At 38.8% G+C, this 22,031-nt stretch overlaps 3 protein-coding genes across 14 annotated transcripts in view; 1 reads left to right on the forward strand and 2 right to left on the reverse strand.

Moving 5' to 3' along the window:
* LOC108253865 (acyl-CoA-binding protein homolog 1) overlaps positions 1-16,842 on the reverse strand; it is a 32,983-nt gene extending 16,141 nt beyond the window's left edge. For 2 of the 11 annotated variants that reach the window (XM_017448580.2, XM_017448570.2), the window contains exons 1-3: positions 11,788-11,861; positions 6,495-6,535; positions 6,064-6,178 (exon numbers count right to left, since the gene is read on the reverse strand). In XM_017448580.2, coding sequence (XP_017304069.1) covers positions 6,064-6,178; positions 6,495-6,506 — 127 coding nt within the window. In that variant the 5' untranslated portion in view covers positions 6,507-6,535; positions 11,788-11,861. Of the gene's footprint in view, positions 1-6,063; positions 6,179-6,494; positions 6,536-9,807; positions 9,849-11,539; positions 11,557-11,787; positions 11,940-16,021; positions 16,102-16,201; positions 16,355-16,826 lie in introns of those variants that run through there. The other 9 variants (XM_026831489.1, XM_026831506.1, XM_017448587.2 and 6 more) reach the window with 9 other exon arrangements.
* Positions 4,499-8,932, forward strand: LOC108253856. 2 transcript variants are annotated; one of them, XM_026831481.1, is made up of 4 exons: positions 4,499-5,117; positions 5,514-5,652; positions 7,800-7,868; positions 8,006-8,932. In XM_026831481.1, exons 1-4 carry the CDS (start codon positions 5,057-5,059, stop codon positions 8,109-8,111), a joined length of 375 nt encoding a protein of 124 aa, XP_026687282.1. In that variant the 5' UTR covers positions 4,499-5,056; the 3' UTR covers positions 8,112-8,932. The 2 variants fall into 2 exon arrangements, with proteins under 2 accessions (XP_026687282.1, XP_026687279.1); XM_026831478.1 differs by lacking the exon at positions 7,800-7,868 and having other exon boundaries at positions 7,937-8,932.
* Positions 13,758-22,031, reverse strand: part of LOC103520220 (atrial natriuretic peptide receptor 1-like) — a 13,655-nt gene continuing 5,381 nt past the window's right edge. The window contains exons 4-12 of the mRNA XM_017448523.2: positions 21,815-21,892; positions 20,903-21,079; positions 20,277-20,436; positions 19,800-19,958; positions 19,449-19,551; positions 18,821-19,033; positions 17,176-17,368; positions 14,737-14,911; positions 13,758-13,783 (exon numbers count right to left, since the gene is read on the reverse strand). Coding sequence (XP_017304012.1) covers positions 13,758-13,783; positions 14,737-14,911; positions 17,176-17,368; positions 18,821-19,033; positions 19,449-19,551; positions 19,800-19,958; positions 20,277-20,436; positions 20,903-21,079; positions 21,815-21,892 — 1,284 coding nt within the window. The remainder of the gene's footprint in view (positions 13,784-14,736; positions 14,912-17,175; positions 17,369-18,820; positions 19,034-19,448; positions 19,552-19,799; positions 19,959-20,276; positions 20,437-20,902; positions 21,080-21,814; positions 21,893-22,031) is intronic.

The raw sequence follows: 22,031 nt of genomic DNA on the forward strand, positions 1-22,031 counted from the left end.
CTAGTTGGGAGAACCAACGCCTTGCCTTGTCCTACAGTGTTATAATCCAATAGTATGTCGTTCCTAAAATAGTAATGTTGTAAGATAAAGTTTTCCAAATGGAAACTTTCCCAACAAGTCCATATTTAGGAAACATTGTTGTACAACATTTATGTAGTCCAATAGTATGTCGGTCCTCCAGTGTGGAAAATAGTAATGTTGTAAGATAAAGTTTTCACTTTCCCAACAAGTCCATATTTAGGAAACACTAGTGGTTGACCCGTCCTTTGTACGGGACCACCACACACACACAAATACACTCCCCCCACACACACCACACCCAGGTAAGTGTTATAGTTCAATAGTATGTCGTTCCACCAGTGTGAAAAATAGTAATGTTGTAAGATAAAGTTTTCCAAATGGAAACTTTCCCAACAAGTCCATATTTAGGAAACATTGTTGTACAACATTTATCGTTCGACATTCCCAGCATAATTATGTGTGGACTTTAGTGGTAGTCCTTTTTTCAGCTGGGAAATGGTGAAAGGAAGCAAAAATGAGTTGTGCCATATTTTGATATTTTCTAATAGTTGCCATATTTTCCATTGTCTTATGCTGCCATATTTTCTAATAGGTTACTCAAGTTGTCATATTTTCTAATAGATCACTTACGCTGCCACATTTGCTAATAAATGTTTCAAGGTCCCATACTTTCTAACAGGTCATTTATATTTATTGCTATATTTTCATTTTTCAGACGAGAATGATGATGACGATTTCGATGAGAAGAACGATGGAGATCTGACAGGCAGACGCAGCGCTAAGAAGAAGGAGATGAGTAAGCAAGAGAGAGACAGACCATTGCCTCCTCTACTGGCTAGAGTGGGAGGTAACATTGAGGTAAGACAAGAGACAAATAGGGACATCACATCACTTCCTCTGTTATCGACTCTCAAATTTGACGTCCTCCTGCCTGTCGCTACAAAACTTTCTTTTATTATTGTTTTGGAATATCTCACGAATTTGGGAGTAATGATACTAAAAGATACTATTACTATTAAACTTAAGGCGGGTTCTCACGTTCAACTTTTTAGTCGTTCAACTGTTGTTGTTCAACTTTAAAGTTGAAAGTTGAATATGTTTTTTGTTCGATTATGTGTGGACTTCAGTGGTAGTCCTTTTTGCAGCTGGTAAATGGTGAAAGGAAGCAAAAATGAGTTGTGCCATATTTTGATATTTTCTAATAGTTGCCATATTTTCCATTGTCTTATGCTGCCATATTAAGGAGCGCGGTAGCGCTCCGCCCCGCCAAGTCAAGAAAGTTTGACCGCGTTTTCTAATAGGTTACTCAAGTTGTCATATTTTCTAATAGATGCCTTACGCTGCCACATTTTCTAATAAATGTTTCAAGGTGCCATACTTTCTAACAAGTCATTTATATTTATTGCTATATTTTCATTTTTCAGACGAGAATGATGATGACGATTTCGATGAGAAGAACGATGGAGATCTGACAGGGTTGATCTCTTTTCTACTTTTACAGGCTGTGGCGATAGCACATTTCGGAGTCGAGTGGAGTTGTATTCGATTATGTGACTTTGACTTTTAATTCATTTCTCTTTGGACTAGTTTGGACTGGCAGTGTGTGTGGTAGGGGGCCGTTGTCCCAACTAGTCCAAAGGGAAATTTTGTATGATGACTGAATTAAAAGTCACATAATCGCTTGGATTGGAACACATCACATGCCTTCAGGCACACACCGGTACTCGGGAGTAGGTACCGGCACACTGTCAAGAGTTTCGGTTTACCTTGCCCTTGGGATCAATATTTGAAGAAACCATTTATGAAAATTTGTAATGAAACAATAAGTTGGAAAATAAATAAATAATAATATACCAGTTCCCAATTGATCAGATAAGTTAAGCAACATTTCGTGTGGTTATCCGGATGGTTGACCATCTGGGCGATTCCATGCTGTTGGCTTCTTCTGGCCCCACTGAGGCTGGGTGAGGAAAAATTGAGTAGACTGGTAGCTTGTTGGTAAAATACGTCGCGCCGATGCGTAACACTTTTTTTTTTTTCTTTTTTCTCTCAAGAGGTTCAATAGAGGGAACTATAACTAATCTTATATTATAAGAACAAGATCCATTCACTCATTCACATTTCACACACTGATCGCTCTATCTCGAGAACCACAACACCTAGATTTCAAGTCACAGTATGGTCACTCCCATCTAATTACTTTCAAAATAGTTGTCCATTCATGGAACGTATTGTGATTGGAGCATAAATTGAGAATTACAGTATAATAGAAGCATAAACAACTACTGTGCCTTCACTTTATTTCTCCATCAGAAAATGTTACTTGACAAAGTATCCCTCCTGGAAAAACTTGGGAATCACAGTGAAAATGGAAGGTAACATTATTTTGGTAATGCATTTTAGGGACCTAAGAGATTTCACTCAATTTAAAATTTGGAGTAGGATTAGCAAATCACATTGCTTAATCCAATTGAAATAACTTTTGAGGTTACACTTTGATCTTAAAGTCTTCGGGCGTTAAACAATTACCTGTGATCCATATTTGTGAAACCAACTGCTTAAATAGGGATTAAGAGGATAATGACGATGAGTGAGAGGACGAATACTGCCCTGCTAAAAAAGAGGGCAGTAAGTCCAAAATTTGACATTTTGAGTTATATATCTATACCCACGTATTTTTATGCGTCTGACATTGTATGTTTTCCAATCTATTTATTCCAGGTGCTGAACCAGCTAGAAGAACTTCTATCCGACATGAAATCTGATGTGTCGCGCCTCCCAGCCACACTGGCACGCATTCCTCCCGTAGCTCAACGTCTGCACATGTCTGAACGGTCCATACTCAGTCGATTAGCAGCCACTTCCACCTCTACTAATCCCAGCAGTGCTAGGGAGTCAGGTAAGCCCAATATGCATTTGGATAAATCTTCTGCATTTTTTGTGAAAATCCCCATACAAAATGTGAAATGTCCGAACTGTGAAAAAGTTCCTTTAAACTTTAAAAGGTCCAAAATTCCCTTTGAAAATATGTTTGTGCTCGTTACTGTTGAAACACATTTTGTGACGTCGAATATCAAAGACAGCATAATAATTATGCGATATCAAAAAATTATTAAAAAAGTAAAAATTACCGATATTTTTCAAATCGATTTATTTCGTAATCTTGAAATTCGTAAAAGAAAAGAAAAATTTCCCGTTTCTCAAATTTTTTAGCTCCCTAACGTTGCACCTTTATAGGTGACATGAAAAGATGTGATTTTGTTGGGGTGTTTATTGCGTCGACTTCTTAGGTTCTACCTTTCTTTGTCCTTATTCTGCTATTACCATTCGGCCACATCTGAAGACGCTACAATAACATCTTCTCAGGTTAGACCTATTTTCTCTAAATTGGTTTACAAAAACCTTCGCGATTGTGTTGTTTACTCCAACTGACTAACGGGTTCTGGTCCTATATTGCAGGAGGCATTGGCTCGCCATTCCCCACCGGATTCACAGCCGGTCAGCTGGCAGGAAACATGTCGTCTGCTAACTTCACCAAAAATACTTCTTCTATTGCAAGATGTATAGGTTCCTTTATAATATGCAATAGAAAGTAAAAACCTGAAAGGAATTACAGTACCTATAATAGAAGCATAAACAACTACTGTGCCTTCACTTTATTTCTCCATCAGAAAATGTTACTTGACAAAGTATGCCTCCTGGAAAAACTTGGGAATCACAGTGAAAATAGAAGGTAACATTTGGTAATGCATTTTAGGGACCTAAGAGATTTCACTCAAATTAAAATTTGGAGTAGGATTAGCAAATCACATTGCTTAATCCAATTGAAATAACTTTTGAGGTCACACTTTGATCTTAAAGTCTTCGGGCGTTAAACAATTACCTGTGATCCATATTTGTTAAACCAACTGCTTAAATAGGGATTAAGAGGATAATGACGATGAGTGAGAGGACGAATACGTTCACGGCTATAATCATTTGAGTTTGAGTCGTCATGTTTGTTTTAATTTATACTCCTACAGCTAATGTAACTTGAGAGATAAATTATAAGATAATATTTTCATTTTCTAATTTCCTCACATGTGATATAGATATACCATATGAGCAGATTAGAATACCTATATTAAGGATAAGATTAAGAGATTAATTAATTATTTCAAGCCCTATTTTATAGTAACCCTTAGATGTTTATTAATATTATTTTAATCAATGTGTTTATTATTTTTGGTTTTAAGCACTCCACTAATCAAAATATCCTTAGTTCATTTATTCAACAAGTTAGAAGCGACAAAAAGCGATAACAGACTGAATTCTTCAATACACGGTCCAGACAATGATAGAATAGAACACAACAAAACATTGTCGAGTTCAATAAGCTTCAGGGATTTCTTTGGAAATCATGAAAACACACCACCGAACCCTGGTACTCTAGAACCCTGGATTCCCTGGAATTAATTTACCTATCGCCTCAATCAAAAAATCCTTAGTTCATTTATTCAACAAGTTAGAAGCGACAAAAAGCGATAACAGGCTGAATTCTTCAATACACGGTCCAGACAATGATAGAACACAATAAAACATTGTCGAGTTCAATAAGCTTCGGGGATTTCTTTGGAAATCATGAAAACACACCACCGAACCCTGGTACTCTAGAACCCTGGATTCCCTGGAATTAATTTACCCATCACCTAGCGCCTACCAATGAACCAGAATATTTTCATGGCTGAGAAATCGACACCACTTCACGATTTTCTGCAGTCAGTCACGTCGTCAGTTTGGTCAACTTGAATATTAGCATCGAAAAAATCCTCCTTCTTTTGACTTTTTTCTGCTTTCACCATTGTAAACCTTGCGACGAACAACAGAAAATATTGAAAAACGAAGATCGGACAAGGGAGGCAAAACAGAATCGAACATAAATTGAGATTCCGACTCAGACAACCGAGATTGAAACACGATTACAAAACACCCTTTCCTGGAAAAACACCCCAGGGTGGTGAGTTCTCGATTTCAATTGGACCAGACCAGAAGACCAATGTTTGGCAAACCGCCAACCCCTTTCAGAAAGTCAAGACGGAATCTCGGAAAGTATTCAGGTAAATAGATACTCATAGAAAGTAGACATTTTAAAGAACCAAAATTAACAAAGAAACAACCATGCTAGGACGGAACGCACAAGAGACTGGGGACAATTTTTGCTCTTGCGAGTAAGTCCACAAAAAGCTCCGTTTTTTACCGAATATTTTGCTCTTAAATGCGCAAGATAATCTGTGTTGCCCCAATTTTTTGCTGAGTGCGCGAAAAACTCTATCTAACCCTGAATTATTTGCTCTCAAGTACGCAAGGTCTTTCCCTGAAATTTTTGCCCCTACGTAACTGCGCAAGGCATTTAGTTTTAGCCCTAATTCCTTGCTCTCAAGTCCGCAAAAAACTTCGTTTTGTCCCAAATTGTTTGCATTGGGTGTACCTACAAAGGAAATTGTTACCCACAGATTGGCAAAATCGGCGACATGCGGTAGAATTTTTCGATTCAGATGAGGTTATGTCGGACTTGGAATTCTTGAGGAAATATCGACCCAGGAAACGTGAAGAGAAACACAATTATTCGACCTCGTATTGTAACACAGTATGGTAAGTGACGTTATAAGTGCGGTTTGCTATAGAACATTTTAGATCATTATGTGATAAACTAATAATCTAGCCCAAGTAGTTCAGAGGTCTTTGAATTTGTAATCTAGGGGGCTGGGGATCGAGTCCCAGTGATATGAAACTTATTGTAGCGTAATTTTGAGGTGGATAGTTGGAAATGTTAGATACGATTAGTTAGATCTGATTAGAGTTAGATGTTCTATAGTCCTTATTAATTTACCAATCTCTTTATATCCTAGCGCCTTTGAACGACCGTTTCCCCTCTAGTATGTCTACACTTTGAGCAGACGACTTCAACTACAGACTTTTCATCCCTATGCTGACAGTACCTAGAAACTGCTACAACTCACAGCAAAAAAACTGGTATCTTAAATATCAAGTTTAGAATATTACCTGTGGTGTTATCACCAACAGTAGCTTGCTTATAGAGACCATAGATTTCTAAGAGTTCATCATTGGCAGGGGTGTCCTTCAAGTTTTTGACATCCTCAGCGGCTTGGTTGAATTTCTGAAACATGTTGGGTGGTTGGATATTAAAATGAAATAAATAATAATAAAGAATTCCAATTCGAAGGAATTTTGATAGGTTCATTTCTGTATTCCTAAAAGCCATTTGCAGTAAGTAGTTTTTTCTTTAGAGGTTTTCCACCTACAATTTTACCCATACCCTAATTCACTTGCAGCTTGTATAAAATAAACCCCTTCTTAAAAACTTGGGAAAAAAAACAACAATAATAATAATAAAATTGTCAAGCCAATGAAATTAGGTCTAAACTGTCTAAAGATTTATGAAATAAATATGTGATGAAAATTGCCTTACTTACATCAAGAGACATTTTGTTCTAAAATTGAATAAAGGAAGAGCCTGAAAACAAATCAAAGGTACACTCAGTACTTATAACACTTTGAAAAGAACTGGGGAAAAAGAAAATTTATGTTATTCACACAAATAATGTAGGGAAAATAAGATGAAAATAGTACCTATAAGTATGTAGTAATTAGAAATGTGACGTTTATGATTATCCTAAAGAAAATTTCAATTTTTAGACCAAGTCTGACTGACGTTTTACGATCCCACTAATATTACTTCCCCTTTCCTCCACAGGTTTCTGACAAGCGCTGCTGTCAACTTATCTATGTATTCAAACATGGTCGACGGCCGTCGATCGACGAGGTGAATCTATGTTGTCGAGGCAGTGTGGACGGTTTCAGTCGACATCCCTAAAGTGAAATTAGGAATAGGAATGGACATTGGTACGAATCTAAACTGCATTTAGGGTATTGACTATTGAAAGGCGGATTTCACATCTAGACTGCAACTTGTAGTATACGGCAGTTTTCATGTTGATGGCTACATAGTCTTATGGGCCTGTTCACACTTGAACTTTAAGTTTAAGTGTGAACAGGCCCATAAGGCTATCTAGCCCTCAACATGAAAACTGCCGTATACTACAAGTTGCAGTCTAGATGTGAAATAGCCCAAACTCTTAAACTCCATCGATTCTGGATTGGGTACATAAAGACGGGAACAGACCGATTACGTAAACATTTGTTAAGTACGTCGCGTCGATGCATTGAGAAAACTGAGTGGTGATAACTGGTTGTATAAAGCACAGGAAGAGACCTTTGTCCAGCAGTGGAAAGGTTGCGACCGATTACGTAAACATTTGTTAAGTACATCGCGTCGATGCATTGAGAAAACTGAGTGGTGATAACTGGTTGTATAAAGCACAGGAAGAGACCTTTGTCCAGCAGTGGAAAGGTTGCAACCGATTACGTAAACATTTGTTAAGTACGATGCATTGAGAAAACTGAGTGGTGATAACTGGTTGTATAAAGCACAGGAAGAGACCTTTGTCCAGCAGTGGAAAGGTTGCGCATGACAACTGACTACGTTTAGTAGGTACCTGACTTGAAGTCATTGTAGAATTTCGCCTATTATGACGAATTTGACGAGCATTCAACAACCAAACTACCGGAAGCTGTTGAAATATTCAATTACCTTCTTACACAAATTTCCAATTAGAAATTTGACGTTTATGATTATCCTAAAGAAAATTTCAATTTTTAGATCAAGTTTGGCTGACGTTTTACGATCTCACTAATATTACTTCCTCTTTACTCCACAGGTTTCTGACAAGCGCTGCTGTCAACTTATCTATCAACATTGTCAGATACTTGTTAACACTGTCTATATGGTTGGTATGGACCAAGTTTGACTGACGTTTTACGATCCCACTAATATTACTTCCTCTTTCCTGCACAGGTTTCTGACAAGCGCTGCTGTCAACTTATCTATCAACATTGTCAGATACTTGCTAACACTGTCTATATGGTTGGTATGGAAATTTGGTATCTCTATGGCTTCTACAGTGTTCGTATACGTGGCCATATTTATCCTCCTGTCCTATCTATTTTCACTTGTGCCACCATTTGTATGAAACTCGTTTCTGATTTCTACGGGGAACTTTGTTTCGTCTAAGTCTTCCTCTGGTTTTTAAAAACAAGGATAATTATTATGATTTTTGTGATTACCATTGCATTTGATTACACAATGTGCTTTGGCACTAAATTGGAATTCAAACAAGAATCAAACGAGCGTTTCAAAATCACAATTTCACCAAGTAGAGTAGGTATTGTAGGAACACTATCATTTGAAGATTTTAAAGGATCTATCACAAAAGACTTCCCGCGATAAATTGTGACCAATCTCTGACTAAAGCCTTCTCCAAAATTAAAAAAAAAAAAACTAAAAACCAATATTATTTATATTGGTTTATTTATTTATATTAAAACTTTACACATAATTCGTCAGGTAACTAAACAAGATCCACTTTGACACTGAATTCCAAGTCACACGATTACCTTGACACCTGCAACTTGAGGGTAGGTACTTAATATTCAATACTGAATTATAACTAAGGTGACATCTATAAAACCGTTCTATCCTGATGATGATAGCCCGAGTGGTGACGAAAGCTCACTGATTAAACACGTGTTTTTTTTTTTAGGTTTGATAGAGGGAACTGTTACTGCTAAACGTCCTTTTCAAATCGAAATATTAAAAATCATAATCGTATTGAAAAATTTGTTTAAAAATCTATGTGGCATTTAATTGCTAAATATTAACCCCACAGGAGTTATGACATTAAGTAAGGAGATATTTAGTTATAGTAATAAACCTTGTAATAAAATAAATTAACTCAAAATATTATACAACACTGAGCTCTACAAACGTCACTACAGTAACAACACAGGCAAATGAAGCACTCTAATCTCAATGGCCAGGGGGCAGATAATGTGAAGCTTAGCGATAGCGTATGGCTCCCTCCTTTTGAATCCTCTTCAGTGCCAAATTCTAGGTCTTGAAGGAAACCGGTTGTAATTGGTTCAGGTCCAAGTTTTAAGTTTTAACATGACAATTTTGTACATATTGAGTGTCCGAAAACTCGTATCAATGTTATTCAAACACTGCCTGATGTGTTATACATTTTCTGACGTGACATATTCTGACGTTTTCACCTGTGTTAATGCTTGTCACAAATATCGTTCCCCAATTATTACACCTAGATAAAGTTTATGACTTGACTTGGACTCGAACCCCCAACCTCCAGATCCAAACTGACTCCCTTCGTTGAATGTCTTGAATTTGTAAAGGAGCTTGGGTTGTGAAGAGGTTCCAGAGAAGGGCAATTGGGTTTGTATATTTTTATAAGATGTTTATAAGTAGGTATAGATAAGGGGTAACACGATATGTAGGTATATATCCAGAACAGCGCTTCTCAAGGTGTGCTACACGTAGTCCTTGGGCGATGATCAAGCCTGCCAAGGTCTGGTGTTACTTCAAACTACCACAACTATGTCAGGTGGTACTAGAAATTGAACAGGTTGAGATTGAGAACCCCTCTGATATAGAATATCCACATGTTTGAATTAAAAAAATAATAATAATTAAAAAAAAAAACCACGTTTTAGTGGAGAGGAAGAAGAAGGAGGTGAAGGCTGAGGGGGAGAACGCGAGAGAGAGAGAGAGAGAGAGAGAGTTAATAATAAAATTGTCAAGCCAATGAAATTAGGTAGGTCCAAACTGTCTAAACATTTATGAAATAAATATGTGATGAAAATTGCCTTACTTACCTCAAGAGACATTTTGTTCTAAAATTGAATAAAGGAAGAGCCTGAAAACAAATCAAAGGTACACTCAGTACTTATAACACTTGGAAATTATAACACTGTAAATTTGTAATTATAACACTTGGAAAAGAACTGGGGAAAAAGAAAATTTATGTTATTCACACAAATAATGTAGGGAAAATAAGATGAAAATAGTACCTACAAGTATGTAGACAAGCAAGTGTTCACTTCAAACAACATTGATTTATGATCCAAACAGAGCCTACCACAATATTAAGGCACTATTATACTGATGAACCAAGTGTTCACTTCAAACAACATTGATTTATGATCCAAACAGAGCCTACCACAATATTAAGGCACTATTATACTGATGCAACATGAAGGATGATTCAGGGCAACATTTAGCATGATGTTAAATACCTACTCCATACTCCAAGACCATATCACTCTGTAAAATGCAGAATCTTTGGAGCATGCTGTGTCATGGTGACTATTAATTTTGAGATGGCTTTGAAGCACATTTCAATGCAGCAACCTACTTGTTGCCTTGAAGCATATGCTACATTTTGACTCAGTGTAATTGCACCTTTAGAAAGGGGAGAGGAATGGGCCATAGAGTTCAAACTAAAGGAGTAAAAAATTCAATGATAAGATTTGTTTTCTCTCAGTTTAAAATATTCATAGCTCAGTATTTTATCTTATCTACTGGTGACCTTATACTATAGTAGTTAATAGTTATTAGTTCTGTAGCATAACCTCATTGTGCCTAATGTCCTCATCCAAGGACAATTTTTTTTATAGTACTATGTGCCCAAGCCAAAATTTAACTATGGTAATATGTGACTGGTGTCCTTGGGCAAGAACAAATGGAAAGTAAATAAACAAAAGTTTTAATAGTAACAGTGATGCTCTCTCTTGGTGATAAAAATAGTTATCATTTTATATCAGCTGACTATTAAGTGTGAAAGAAAAAAAAGCATGTTGTCCTTGTGCGAGGACATGGGCACATAGCACTACAAAACACTTTTCCTCCCTGGGCACATGGTACCAAGGACACCAGTCACATAGTACTACAAAATGAAAATTGAACTTGGGCGTGAAGAGGATGAAGACAAGTAGGTATTTTCCAGAAGCATTCTTCTTCTTTCTCAGCTTTTCCCGTGTTCAGACAGGGTTGGCATTTTTGTCAGCCTCTCAATCAGCCCTAGCTACGGCTTTTTAAGAGTTTTCCAACGGTGGATGCCCTTTGCACTCAACCGTTATTTCTTAAGCAAGGGAAATTTTAGGCTGGTACCCTCCCTGTTTAAAGACTGCTAGCCAGACCACTTTCCAGACGTACCTATTAAAAATTGTAAATATGTAAATCATAATAGAGAAATCTATCTAATTAGCAAAGGCCATCAATCATGCATTGTTGAGAGTATCAATTAGATCCAGGGCCCTCTTTCATGAACAACTCTGGGTCCCTAATTATTCAGAAGCCACAACAATGAAAACAAAAGCTCTTTTTTTGTGTTTAACCTAACCTTATAATAACACTTGTCATGGCTCAAATTGTGAAAGCTCTTATTTGCATTTAACCCAACTCTATAATACATACGTATACTGGTCACTGCTTGACTGCTCTTTTTAGTTGCAATTTTTCATTGTCATGGCTTCTGCACTAGTACCCCTAATTCCTCAAGAGCTCAAGAACAAAATAAGTAGGTTGTCAGCAACATTGATTACCTACCAATTATTTATTTCCTTTCATGTATTTTTTAATGATGTGTTACCAGCAGAGAGTTTAACAACAATCAATTTGACTTTGACATTTCAGGGTCGTCTGGAAACATTTCATGAAGCATGAACAGTAATGCTACAAAAAAAACTGTTGATCCCAAGTCATAAATACCCAATTTATCAACGGTTGTTTCCATTTTCAGATGACTCAGATGAGGTAGCTAACTAAAAAATCCAAGTGAGAAGGTAGGTACTTACTGTGACGTGGCGAAATGGGAACTGGTAGACTTGACTGGTTATCGGAGAGTAGGTATGATGTGCTGCTTCTAGTTTCAACCTTATCTTGATTATGGCTACTTACTGAAAAGTAATCTGAGCTGACACGGAAATCGCAAATCTGATGCAAAATTGCACAAAAATTCCTGGCGGTATTTCTGATATGTCTATTAACCTCAGCTTCCTCTTTACGCAAAACATGAAAATCTCGAATGATCGCTTTGTTTAACTATATATTTGACTATAAATAAATAATTGAACGAAGAGAGTTCCAAGTTTTAACTCGATGATTTTTCCTTTAGTTTGTCGATTTTCACCAGGAACGGTCTGTTCACTTCTGGAAATTCTTTTGCACAGGTCTTTTTGGACTATTTTTTGGGTAGGTCTATGTTGAGCCGAATTCCATTATGTGACTTCTTTATAGTCAAACATGGGTGCACCAATTGTGAGATTCCGCTTTATGGAGCTACAAGTGTGGATGTCCAAAGCGGAATCTCATTGGTTCCGCCTTATTGACTATATAATGACAGAGTGACAGACAGACGACACCGAAGCGAATACAATAGTCCGTCCCTTATACCTTTTTATTACTATTGTAATGGCCTTGGAATGAGCTTTTTGAGTTGATTTGGATGAACTTGAACCTAAAAAAAAAAAAAAATTGTCGTCCTTATATGGACTATATTATGGTTACTTTTAAATTCACCCATGGTACCCTAAACCCTATCCGGAATTCTCAATTTTCCTTGGGAAAAAAATTGATGGGTAACAACTGACGGAAATATCTGAACGTGAGTTTCTCACAATAAAAATAAAGCTTCCGCGTTCTAAATTCCAAAAGACAGTAAAAAATAGGCTGAATCACCCTTCATGTTGCATCAGTATAATAATAATAGTGCCTTAATATTGTGGTAGGCTCTGTTTGGATCATAAATCAATGTTGTTTGAAGTGAACACTTGCTTGTCTACAATAGTCTACATACTTATAGGTACTATTTTCATCTTATTTTCCCTACATTATTTGTGTGAATAACATAAATTTTCTTTTTCCCCAGTTCTTTAGACAGCAGCATCTTTCTTTCACACCTTCCATCATTCCCTCTCCTAAACCTACGTCATATAGGTACGTGCCTTAACGTTGCTTAATATATCAATTTTTTTTCCTACCTGTCAAAAAGCTATTTATCATATGGGTAGGTGTCTCTTCTCCATACCTACTTATACGGTAAGGGTGTGGGTAGGTATCACATAATGTGTTTGTGTACTTACCCTTATAAATTATTAAAATGGGGTTATCCCGTAAATTTCTAAAAAAAAAAAAAAACAGTACAGGGGGACTAAGGTGAAAGAAAGGACGTGCCCCAATCGCTCTTCACTGACAAGGAGAAAGCTTACCACCTCTTATTTGCCCTACGGTCGGTCGCGTCTGTTGCTGTCAGATTGTCCTCGAAATAAAGCGAAAATGTCTGATTAGAAATCCTCATGATTATTCCTCACATGCATCCGTCTCCCCCTCCCCCCAAAGAAAAAGATGCCATTTTCCATTTTTAGGGTATTCAAGTCTTTCAAGTTTTTGACCCTCAAAGTTTCACCGTTCCCCCTCCCTTCTCAGGTAGAGACAATAGGAGACGCTTACATGGTGGTATCTGGACTACCAGAAAGAAATGGGGACAACCACGCACGAGAAATCAGCCGCATGGCCCTCGCTATACTAGAAGCGGTCCAGTCCTTCAGTATTCAACATAAACCGGACGCTCAGCTTAAAGTACGGATTGGAATACATTCAGGTAAGAGATGACTAATTTGGGATGATAGAGTGACTCTATCCTCCCGTACTAATTTGGGAAGATAGGGTGACTCTGTCCTCCCGGACTAATTTGGGAAGATAGGGTGACTCTATCCTCTCGGACTAATTTGGGATGATTAGAGAACTTCTTCCACCCGGACTAAACTTAGTCCGATAGGAATTTGTCTCCGTCTTATACCAAATTAGTCCGGGATGATAGAGTTCCCTCATCATCCCAAATTAATCCGGGATGAAAGAGCTCTATCATCATCCCAAATTAGTCCGGGATGAAAGAGCTCTTTCATCATCCCAAATTAGTCCGGGATGAAAGAGCTCTTTCATCATCCCAAATTAGTCCGGGAGGAAGAAGTTCTCTAATCATCCCAAATTAGTCCGGGTTGAAAGAGTCTCTCATCATCCCAAATTAGTCCGGGAGGAGTAAGTTACCGTCTTACCCCAAATTAGTCCGGGAGGAAAAGTTACCGTCTTATACCAAATTAGTCCGGGAGGAGAAAGTTACCGTCTTATGCCAAATTAGTCCGGGGTGATAGAGTTCCCTCATCATCCCAAATTAGTCCGGGATGAAAGAGCTCTTTCATCATCCCAAATTAGTCCGGGAGGAAAAAGTTCTCTAATCATCCCAAATTAGTCCGGGTTGAAAGAGTCTCTCATCATCCCAAATTAGTCCGGGAGGAGTAGGTTACCGTCTTTCCCCAAATTAGTCCGGGAGGAGAAAGTTACCGTATCTTTCCAAATCAGTCCGGGAAGATAAAGATACGTAATCATTATGAAAGAGCTCTTTCATCATCCCAAATTAGTCCGGGAGGAAGAAGTTCTCTAATCATCCCAAATTAGTCCGGGTTGAAAGAGTCTCTCATCATCCCAAATTAGTCCGGGAGGAGTAAGTTACCGTCTTTCCCCAAATTAGTCCGGGAGGAGAAAGTTACCGTATCTTTCCAAATCAGTCCGGGAAGATAAAGATACGTAATCATTCCACAGACTCTACCCAAGTCGGTCCGCCTCTGCCAAATTAGTCCTGGATGAAAGAGTTCCCTCATGATAGTCATGATCCCAAATTAGTCCGGGAGGAGAAAGTTACCCTTACCTATGAAACGAACGAACAATCCTCTTTATGTGAGTCTTACCTGAATGTATTCCAATCCGTACTTTAAGCTGAGCGTCCGGTTTATGTTGAATACTGAAGGATTGAACTGCTTCCAGTATAGCCAAAGCCATGCGGCTTATTTCTCGTGCGTGGTTGTCCCCATTTCTCTCTGGTAGTCCAGATACCACCATGTAAGCGTCTCCTATTGTCTCTACCTGAGAAGGGACAGGGCCATGCGGCTGATTTCTCGTGCGTGGTTGTCCCCATTTCTCTCTGGTAGTCCAGATACCACCATGTAAGCGTCTCCTATTGTCTCTACCTGAGAAGGGAAGGGGAACGGTGAAACTTTGAGGGCCAAAAACTTGAAAGACTTGAAAACCCTAAAAATGGAAAATGGCAACTTTTTCTTTTGGGGGGAGGGGGAGACGGATGCATGTGAGGAATAATCCTGAGGATTTCTAATCAGACATTTTCGCTTTATTTCGAGGACAATCTGACAGCAACAGACGCGACCGACCGTAGGGCAAACAAGAGGTGGAAAGTTATTTCTCCTTGTCAGTGAAGAGCGATTGAAATGGGGCACGTCCTTTCTTTCACCTTAGTCCCCCTGTACTGTATAATATAAGGGAAAGTACACAAACACATTATGTGATACCTACCCACACCCTTACCCTATAAGTAGGTATGGAGAAGAGACACCTACCCATATGATAAATAAACCGACCGTAGGGCAAATAAGAGGTGGTAAGATTTCTCCTTGTCATCAGTGAAGAGCGATTGAAATGGGGCACGTCCTTTCTTTCACCTTAGTCCCCCTGTACTGTATAATATAAGGGTAAGTACACAAACACATTATGTGATACCTACCCACACCCTTACCCTATAAGTAGGTATGGAGAAGAGACACCTACCCATATGATAAATAGCTTTTTGACAGGTAGGAAAAAAATTGATATATTAAGCAACGTTAAGGCACGTATATGACGTAGGTTTAGGAGAGGGAAAAGGGAATGATGGAAGGTGTAAAAGAAAGAAGCTGTCGCCTCTGTAACCTATTTTTTACTGTCTTTTGGAATTTAGAACGCGGAAGCTTTATTTTTATTGTGAGAAACTCACGTTCAGATATTTCCGTTTAACAACAATCAATTTGACTTTGACATTTCAGGGTCGTCTGGAAACGTTTCATGAACAGTAATGCTACAAAAAACTGTTCATCCCACGTCATAACTACCCAATTTATCAATGGTTATTTCCACTTTCATTTTCAGATGAGGTAGGTAGGTACCTAACTAAAAATCTAAGTAAGAAGGTAGGTAAGTACTTACTGTGACGTGGCGAAATGGGAACTGGTAGACTTGACTGGTTATCGGAAAGTAGGTATGATATACTGCTTCTAGTTTCAACCCTGTTGATCCCAAGTCATAAATACCCAATTTATCAATGGTTGTTTCCATTTTCAGATGAGGTAGCTACTAAAAAATCTAAGTGAGAAGGTAGGTACTTACTGTGACGTGGCGAAATGGGAACTGGTAGACTTGACTGGTTATCGGAAAGTAGGTATGATATACTGCTTCTAGTTTCAACCTTACTTTGATTATGGCTACTTACTGAAAAGTAATCTGAGCTGACACGGAAATCGCAAATCTGATGCAAAATTGCACAAAAATTCCTGGCGGTAAGAATCGAGCCAGCATTTGTCCATGAGGAGTTTGATGTCGTGGGGGCAGTCAGCACCAGAGACGTCCGGACGGAATGGCGGGAATTCGCGTTCCTGAACCCGTTTGAGAATTTCTGACGGAAGGAAATAGAGTTGGTGCATAATTAACATCTGAGATAGGTATCTATAAACGGATGATATTTTATAGACTGATATTACCTATTGCTTGATAGCTTGATACATTTCAATAATATGTATCATCAAAAGAAGGAGTGGTTTTTGAAATCAAAGATCAGGGTTCAAAAGAACTTTATCCCTTTTTTTTGCGGATTTGCAATAATGGCAGATTTCTCCTAGGACCTAGAGGAATGACCCTTCCACCCAACGTTTCTTACCCTCCGTTGACAAGAACTGCTTGGCCACCTCATAAGGACCTCCCCGCACTACAATCTCCTCCAGTATGATGGAGAAACTGTCTTGATTATGGCTACTTACTGAAAAGTAATCTGAGCTGAGCTGACACGGAAATCGCAAATCTGATGCAAAATTGCACAAAAATTCCTGGCGGTAGTTTTTTTCAAAAATTCGCGGCATCGCGAAATATTTTTCAAGGGGGTTAAAACTCACTGGATAACAAGGTATTCTTGAAAAGTGAAGCTAAAATAGCGACCATGATGAAGAAGAAAAAAACTCGTAGGAGTCGTAGGTAGGGTCTCCAGATCAAATTTTTAAAAAGTAGGACATTTGGTTCCAAAAACCCGGACATTCCATCGAAAACCCGGACATTTCCCACAGGAGCCTCTGCTAGGCAAGTTCACTCACCTTATAAACATCGTAAGCACCGATCACACGATCGAACGTGCTGTACAGATCATTCAGCAAGTTTACCACTTGCATGGGTGAGCTCTGTGCACACAGCGAGGTGAAACCCACAATATCGCTGAAGTATACGGTGACACATTCAAACTGTTCGGGTTGCACCATATCCCCCGCCATCAGCTGCTGAGCTACGGGTCTGGAATCAAAAGAGGAAGCGTGGTGAATATTCAATTTGAATCTACGGGTCTGGGGTCTGGAATGGAAACTAGAACAGCAGAGAAATTTATTTCAGTTAGGTACATAACTACATACGCTTCTGCAACACACAATAAGTAGGTTTAACGTGTAGGGAAGAGTTGTTATTGCAACATTCTGCAACAACTCAAAGCCAGCTCAAACGTCTTTACCTACTAGTATCAAGTTCCATCAAGCCTAAATTCAATGAGAAAATTTAAGACGAAATCAAAATCGGACAGACCTTTCGTTAGTTATGGTGGAACAAACAGACACGCATAGTGAACGGATTACAAAGCTTACTTTGTTGAACTATCACTTGAGTACTTGATAAGCACCTGATTACCTTGGTAGCACCTGATTACCTGGGTAGCACCTGATTACCTGGGCAGCACCTGATTACCTTGGTAGCACCTGATTACCTAGGTAGCACCTGATTACCTGAGTAGCACCTGATTACATGGGTAGTACCTACCTGATTGCCTGGGTAGCACCTGATTACCTTGGTAGCACCTGATTACCTGGGTAGCACCTGATTACCTGGGCAGCACCTGATTACCTGAGTAACACCTGATTACCTGGGTAGCACCTGATTACCTGGGTAGCACCTGGTACAGCAGTTCCTCCGAGCGTCTCTTCTCCTGACTCAGCTGCTCTGTCTTCTCCTCCGTTCGAGTGCAACATGCTACATTTTGACTCAGTGTAATTGCACCTTTAAAAAGGGGAGAGGAATGGGCCATAGAGTTCAAACTAAAGGAGTAAAAAATTCAATGATAAGATTTGTTTTCTCTCAGTTTAAAATATTCCATACGCTTCTGAAACACACAATAAGTAGGTACCTATTACGTGTAGGGAAGAAATTGTTGTTTTGCAACAACTCAAAGCCAGCTCAAACGTCTTTACCTACTAGTATCAAGTTCCATCAAGCCTAAATTCCAATGAGAAAATTTAAGACGAAATCAAAATCGGACAGACCTTTCGTCAGTTATGGTGGAACAAACAGACACGCATAGTGAACGGATTACAAAGCTTACTTTGTTGAATTATCACTTGATTACTTGATCAGCACCTGATTACCTTGGTAGCACCTGATTACCTGGGTAGTACCTGATTACCTGGGTAGCACCTGATTACCTGAGTAGCACCTGATTACCTGAGTAGCACCTGATTACCTGGGTAGCACCTGTTACAGCAGTTCCTCCGAGCGTCTCTTCTCCTGACTCAGCTGCTCTGTCTTCTCCTCCACCAGCAGCTCCAGATTATTTGCAAAGCTCACTTTGTTCAACTATCACTTGATTACTAGATCAGCACCTGATTACCTGGGTAGCACTTGATTACCTGTGTAGCACCTGATTACCTGGGTAGCACCTGATAACCTTAGTAGCACCTGATTACCTAGGTAGCACCTGATTACCTGGGTAGCACCTGGTACAGCAGTTCCTCCGAGCGTCTCTTCTCCTGACTCAGCTGCTCTGTCTTCTCCTCCACCAGCACCTCCAAGTTATTCGCATACTGCTCCATTCGCCTCAGTAGATCGTCCATCAGATTCTCACAGTATCCCTTCATAATGGTCCGTATATCGGATTTAATCGTCTCAAACGTTGGCCGATCCTCGGGAGAATCGAGCCTGAAACATGAACTTGGTACCTACCTTTTTATTATGGAAAACTTTCATGCTCTTCATCTTATTTTATTCACTTGGTTTTCTTATTTTTTTTTTCTCCCTCTTTATAATTTTATTATTTGTTCATTATGTAACTGCTTCTCGGGTTTCTAGTTTCTGTTTTTACTTACCTAAGTACTGAAATCTGAACTCTTTTTAGAGTCAGCGAGAAATCAGAATTTTGAAGCCTCCAGGTAGGTATTTTTTTTTTTTTTTTTTTTTTTTGTTTTAAAATTAGTACTTTTTAAACATGCCCCCCGGTTGACCCGGCACTTCCAAACGAGAATCGTCCATCAGATTCTCACAGTATCCCTTCATAATGGTCCGTATATCGGATTTAATCGTCTCAAACGTTGGCCGATCCTCGGGAGAATCGAGCCAGCATTTGTCCATGAGGAGTTTGATGTCGTGGGGGCAGTCAGCACCAGAGACGTCCGGTCGGAATGGCGGAAATTCGCGTTCCTGAACCCGTTTGAGAATTTCTGACGGAAGGAAAAATTAACATCTGAGATAGGTATCTAACGGATGATATTTAATAGACTGATATTACCTATTGCTTGATAGCTTGATACATCTCAATAAAATGTATCATCAAAAGGAGGAGTGATTTTTGAAATCAAAGATCAAGGTTCAAAAGAACTCTATCCTTTTTTTGCGGATTGGCAATAATGGCAGATTTCTCCTAGGACCTAGACCTAGAGGAATGACCCTTCCACCTAACTTTTCTTACCCTCCGTTGACAAGAACTGCTTGGCCACCTCATAAGGACCTCCCCGCACTACAATCTCCTCCAGTATGATGGAGAAACTGTACACATCTCCTTTCTGGGTGGCAGGGGAGCCTGGTATGACTGTGACTGGAAGAAGTTCAGGGGCCACCCATAGTAACTCTGAAAATAGCCCGAAAACGGGCAGACATCATGTAGATCGAGAAAATATCGGGAACAGGCAGGCACAATGACTATCATGAATACTTAGTTAGGTATCTTGCCTTCTGCCTGAGCGTGAAACTTAAAAGTCGTCTATAAAGACATATTAAAAAGTAATCAATATGAAATTGACACATGAGGCTACAGATATACGAGTAGATCAAGGGGAAAGTAATTTGAAGTAGGTAATCCTCCCAGGGAAGTACCTACACATTAATAAAGTGAACAATTGATGTTCTTTGATCCCTCCTTAGGCATTACAACAAACGAGATTCTTACTGTTATAGTAGTTGCTGTCTTTGGTGATTTCCGAAGGTGTGGTCAAGATGTTTAGCCCGAAATCCGAGATCTTTACCACAAATCTGCCGTCGATCAAACAATTGCTCGATCTCAACTTCCCATGGACACCGAGCTCAGAGGAATGTAGATACGTCATGCCCTGAGAAAACAAAATCAAATATTACCTACCTAGATGCTATGCAGATAATAATTTTAAAACAAAAAGAGAGGTATCCTCCTTCATATGTATTTCTCGGGATTTTTTCTCTTGTAGTAAATGCAGTTCTGAATTTAACCATCAAATGCCTGGCCCAGCTTTTTCAAAAACATGGTCCGATGAGGTATTACTGCATTTCGTTTTACATTTCTTTCTACAGAGCCCATAGTTTTCTGACTACCTACATATTTTTTTTTATTACCTACTATTTCGATTATAAAAACTTAGATTGAAGTTGATCGATTGGTAAAACAAGCACATATCTGGGGACTCTCTCTCTCTCTCTCTCTCTCTCTCTCTCAAAAAGTGAGAATTGCAAAGTTCGGAGTGAAAATTCATTTGTGGAATGGCTCCCCTATAATACTCAGACTTCATTATTTGAAAATGGTGAAATAAAGTCTTAGGAAACCTTGACAATATCATGAATGAGACACATCCGGAAGTTCCAGTCCAGTTTGAGTTGTTCATTCTGTAGCACATCCTTGAGACTGCCCTTAGGACAATATTCAGTGAGGATCAGGACGCAGGGGTACTCAATACAGGCGCCCACAAACCTGACCGTGTTCTCATGAGTAACGTCACGAACCTGGAAACCAAAAACAAAGAAATCTTCTTCTTCTTCTTCTTCTTCTTCTTCTTCTTCGCATTGTCCCATGTACAGACGGGGTCGGCGTTTGTCGTCAGGTTCTCAATCAGCCTTCGCATTGTCCCATGTACAGACGGGGTCGGCGTTTGTCGGCAGGTTCTCAATCAGCCCTAACTAGAGTGATTGCTGACATTTGGTTTTGGCTACAAATTTTACGAGTGGATGCCCTTTGCACTCGATTTTTGCTATTTCTTTAGCAAGGGAAATTCCAATAAAATAAAAGAATATTAAATTTAGATCATAAAATAAAACCGAGGGATTACATTTTACAAAATAGGTAATAATTAGATATTAGGTGCCTACCTGTTTTATTTCCCACAGCAGCTTCTTGTTTACGTCGACTTTTTTCTTAACGACCATCATCTTCTTCTTCTTCTTCTTCTTCTTCTTCTTCTTCTTCTTCTTCTTCTTCTTCTTCTTCTTCGCATTGTCCCATGTACAGACGGGGTCGGCGTTTGTCGTCAGGTTCTCAATCAGCCCTAACTAGAGTGATTGCTGACATTTGGTTGTGGCTACAAATTTTACGAGTGGATGCCCCTTGCACTCGAACTTTGCTATTTCCTTAGCAAGGGAAATTCCAATTAAATAAAAGAATAGTAAATTTAGATCATAAAATAAAACTGAGGGATTACATTTTACAAAATATAGGTAATAATTAGGTATGTAGGTGCCTACCTGTTTTATTTCCCACAGCAGCTTCTTGTTTACGTCGACTTTTTTCTTAACGACCTTTTTAATGGCAACCCGGGATCCCTGTATGGAAAAAGTAATTATTTTTTTTATTAGGTACATCAATCATTAACTAGGACTTTTTGTTTATTTACTCAGGTACATAAAAAAAAAAAAAAAAAAAAAAAAAAAAAACCCCAAAAGAAAAACGGTTAGGTACAAA

The sequence above is a fragment of the Diaphorina citri genome, unplaced genomic scaffold (assembly GCF_000475195.1).
Source record: "Diaphorina citri unplaced genomic scaffold, Diaci psyllid genome assembly version 1.1 scaffold69, whole genome shotgun sequence".
Lineage (NCBI taxonomy): Eukaryota > Metazoa > Arthropoda > Insecta > Hemiptera > Psyllidae > Diaphorina > Diaphorina citri.

Bases quoted from the DNA above. Each gene is read 5' to 3' on its own strand.
- LOC108253856 (XM_026831481.1), top strand. From the start codon at position 5,057: ATGTTTGGCAAACCGCCAACCCCTTTCAGAAAGTCAAGACGGAATCTC. The intron at 5,118-5,513 runs GTAAATAGATAC...TGTTACCCACAG, and splicing joins GAATCTCGGAAAGTATTCAG to ATTGGCAAAATCGGCGACAT. The intron at 5,653-7,799 runs GTAAGTGACGTT...TTTACTCCACAG, and splicing joins TCGTATTGTAACACAGTATG to GTTTCTGACAAGCGCTGCTG.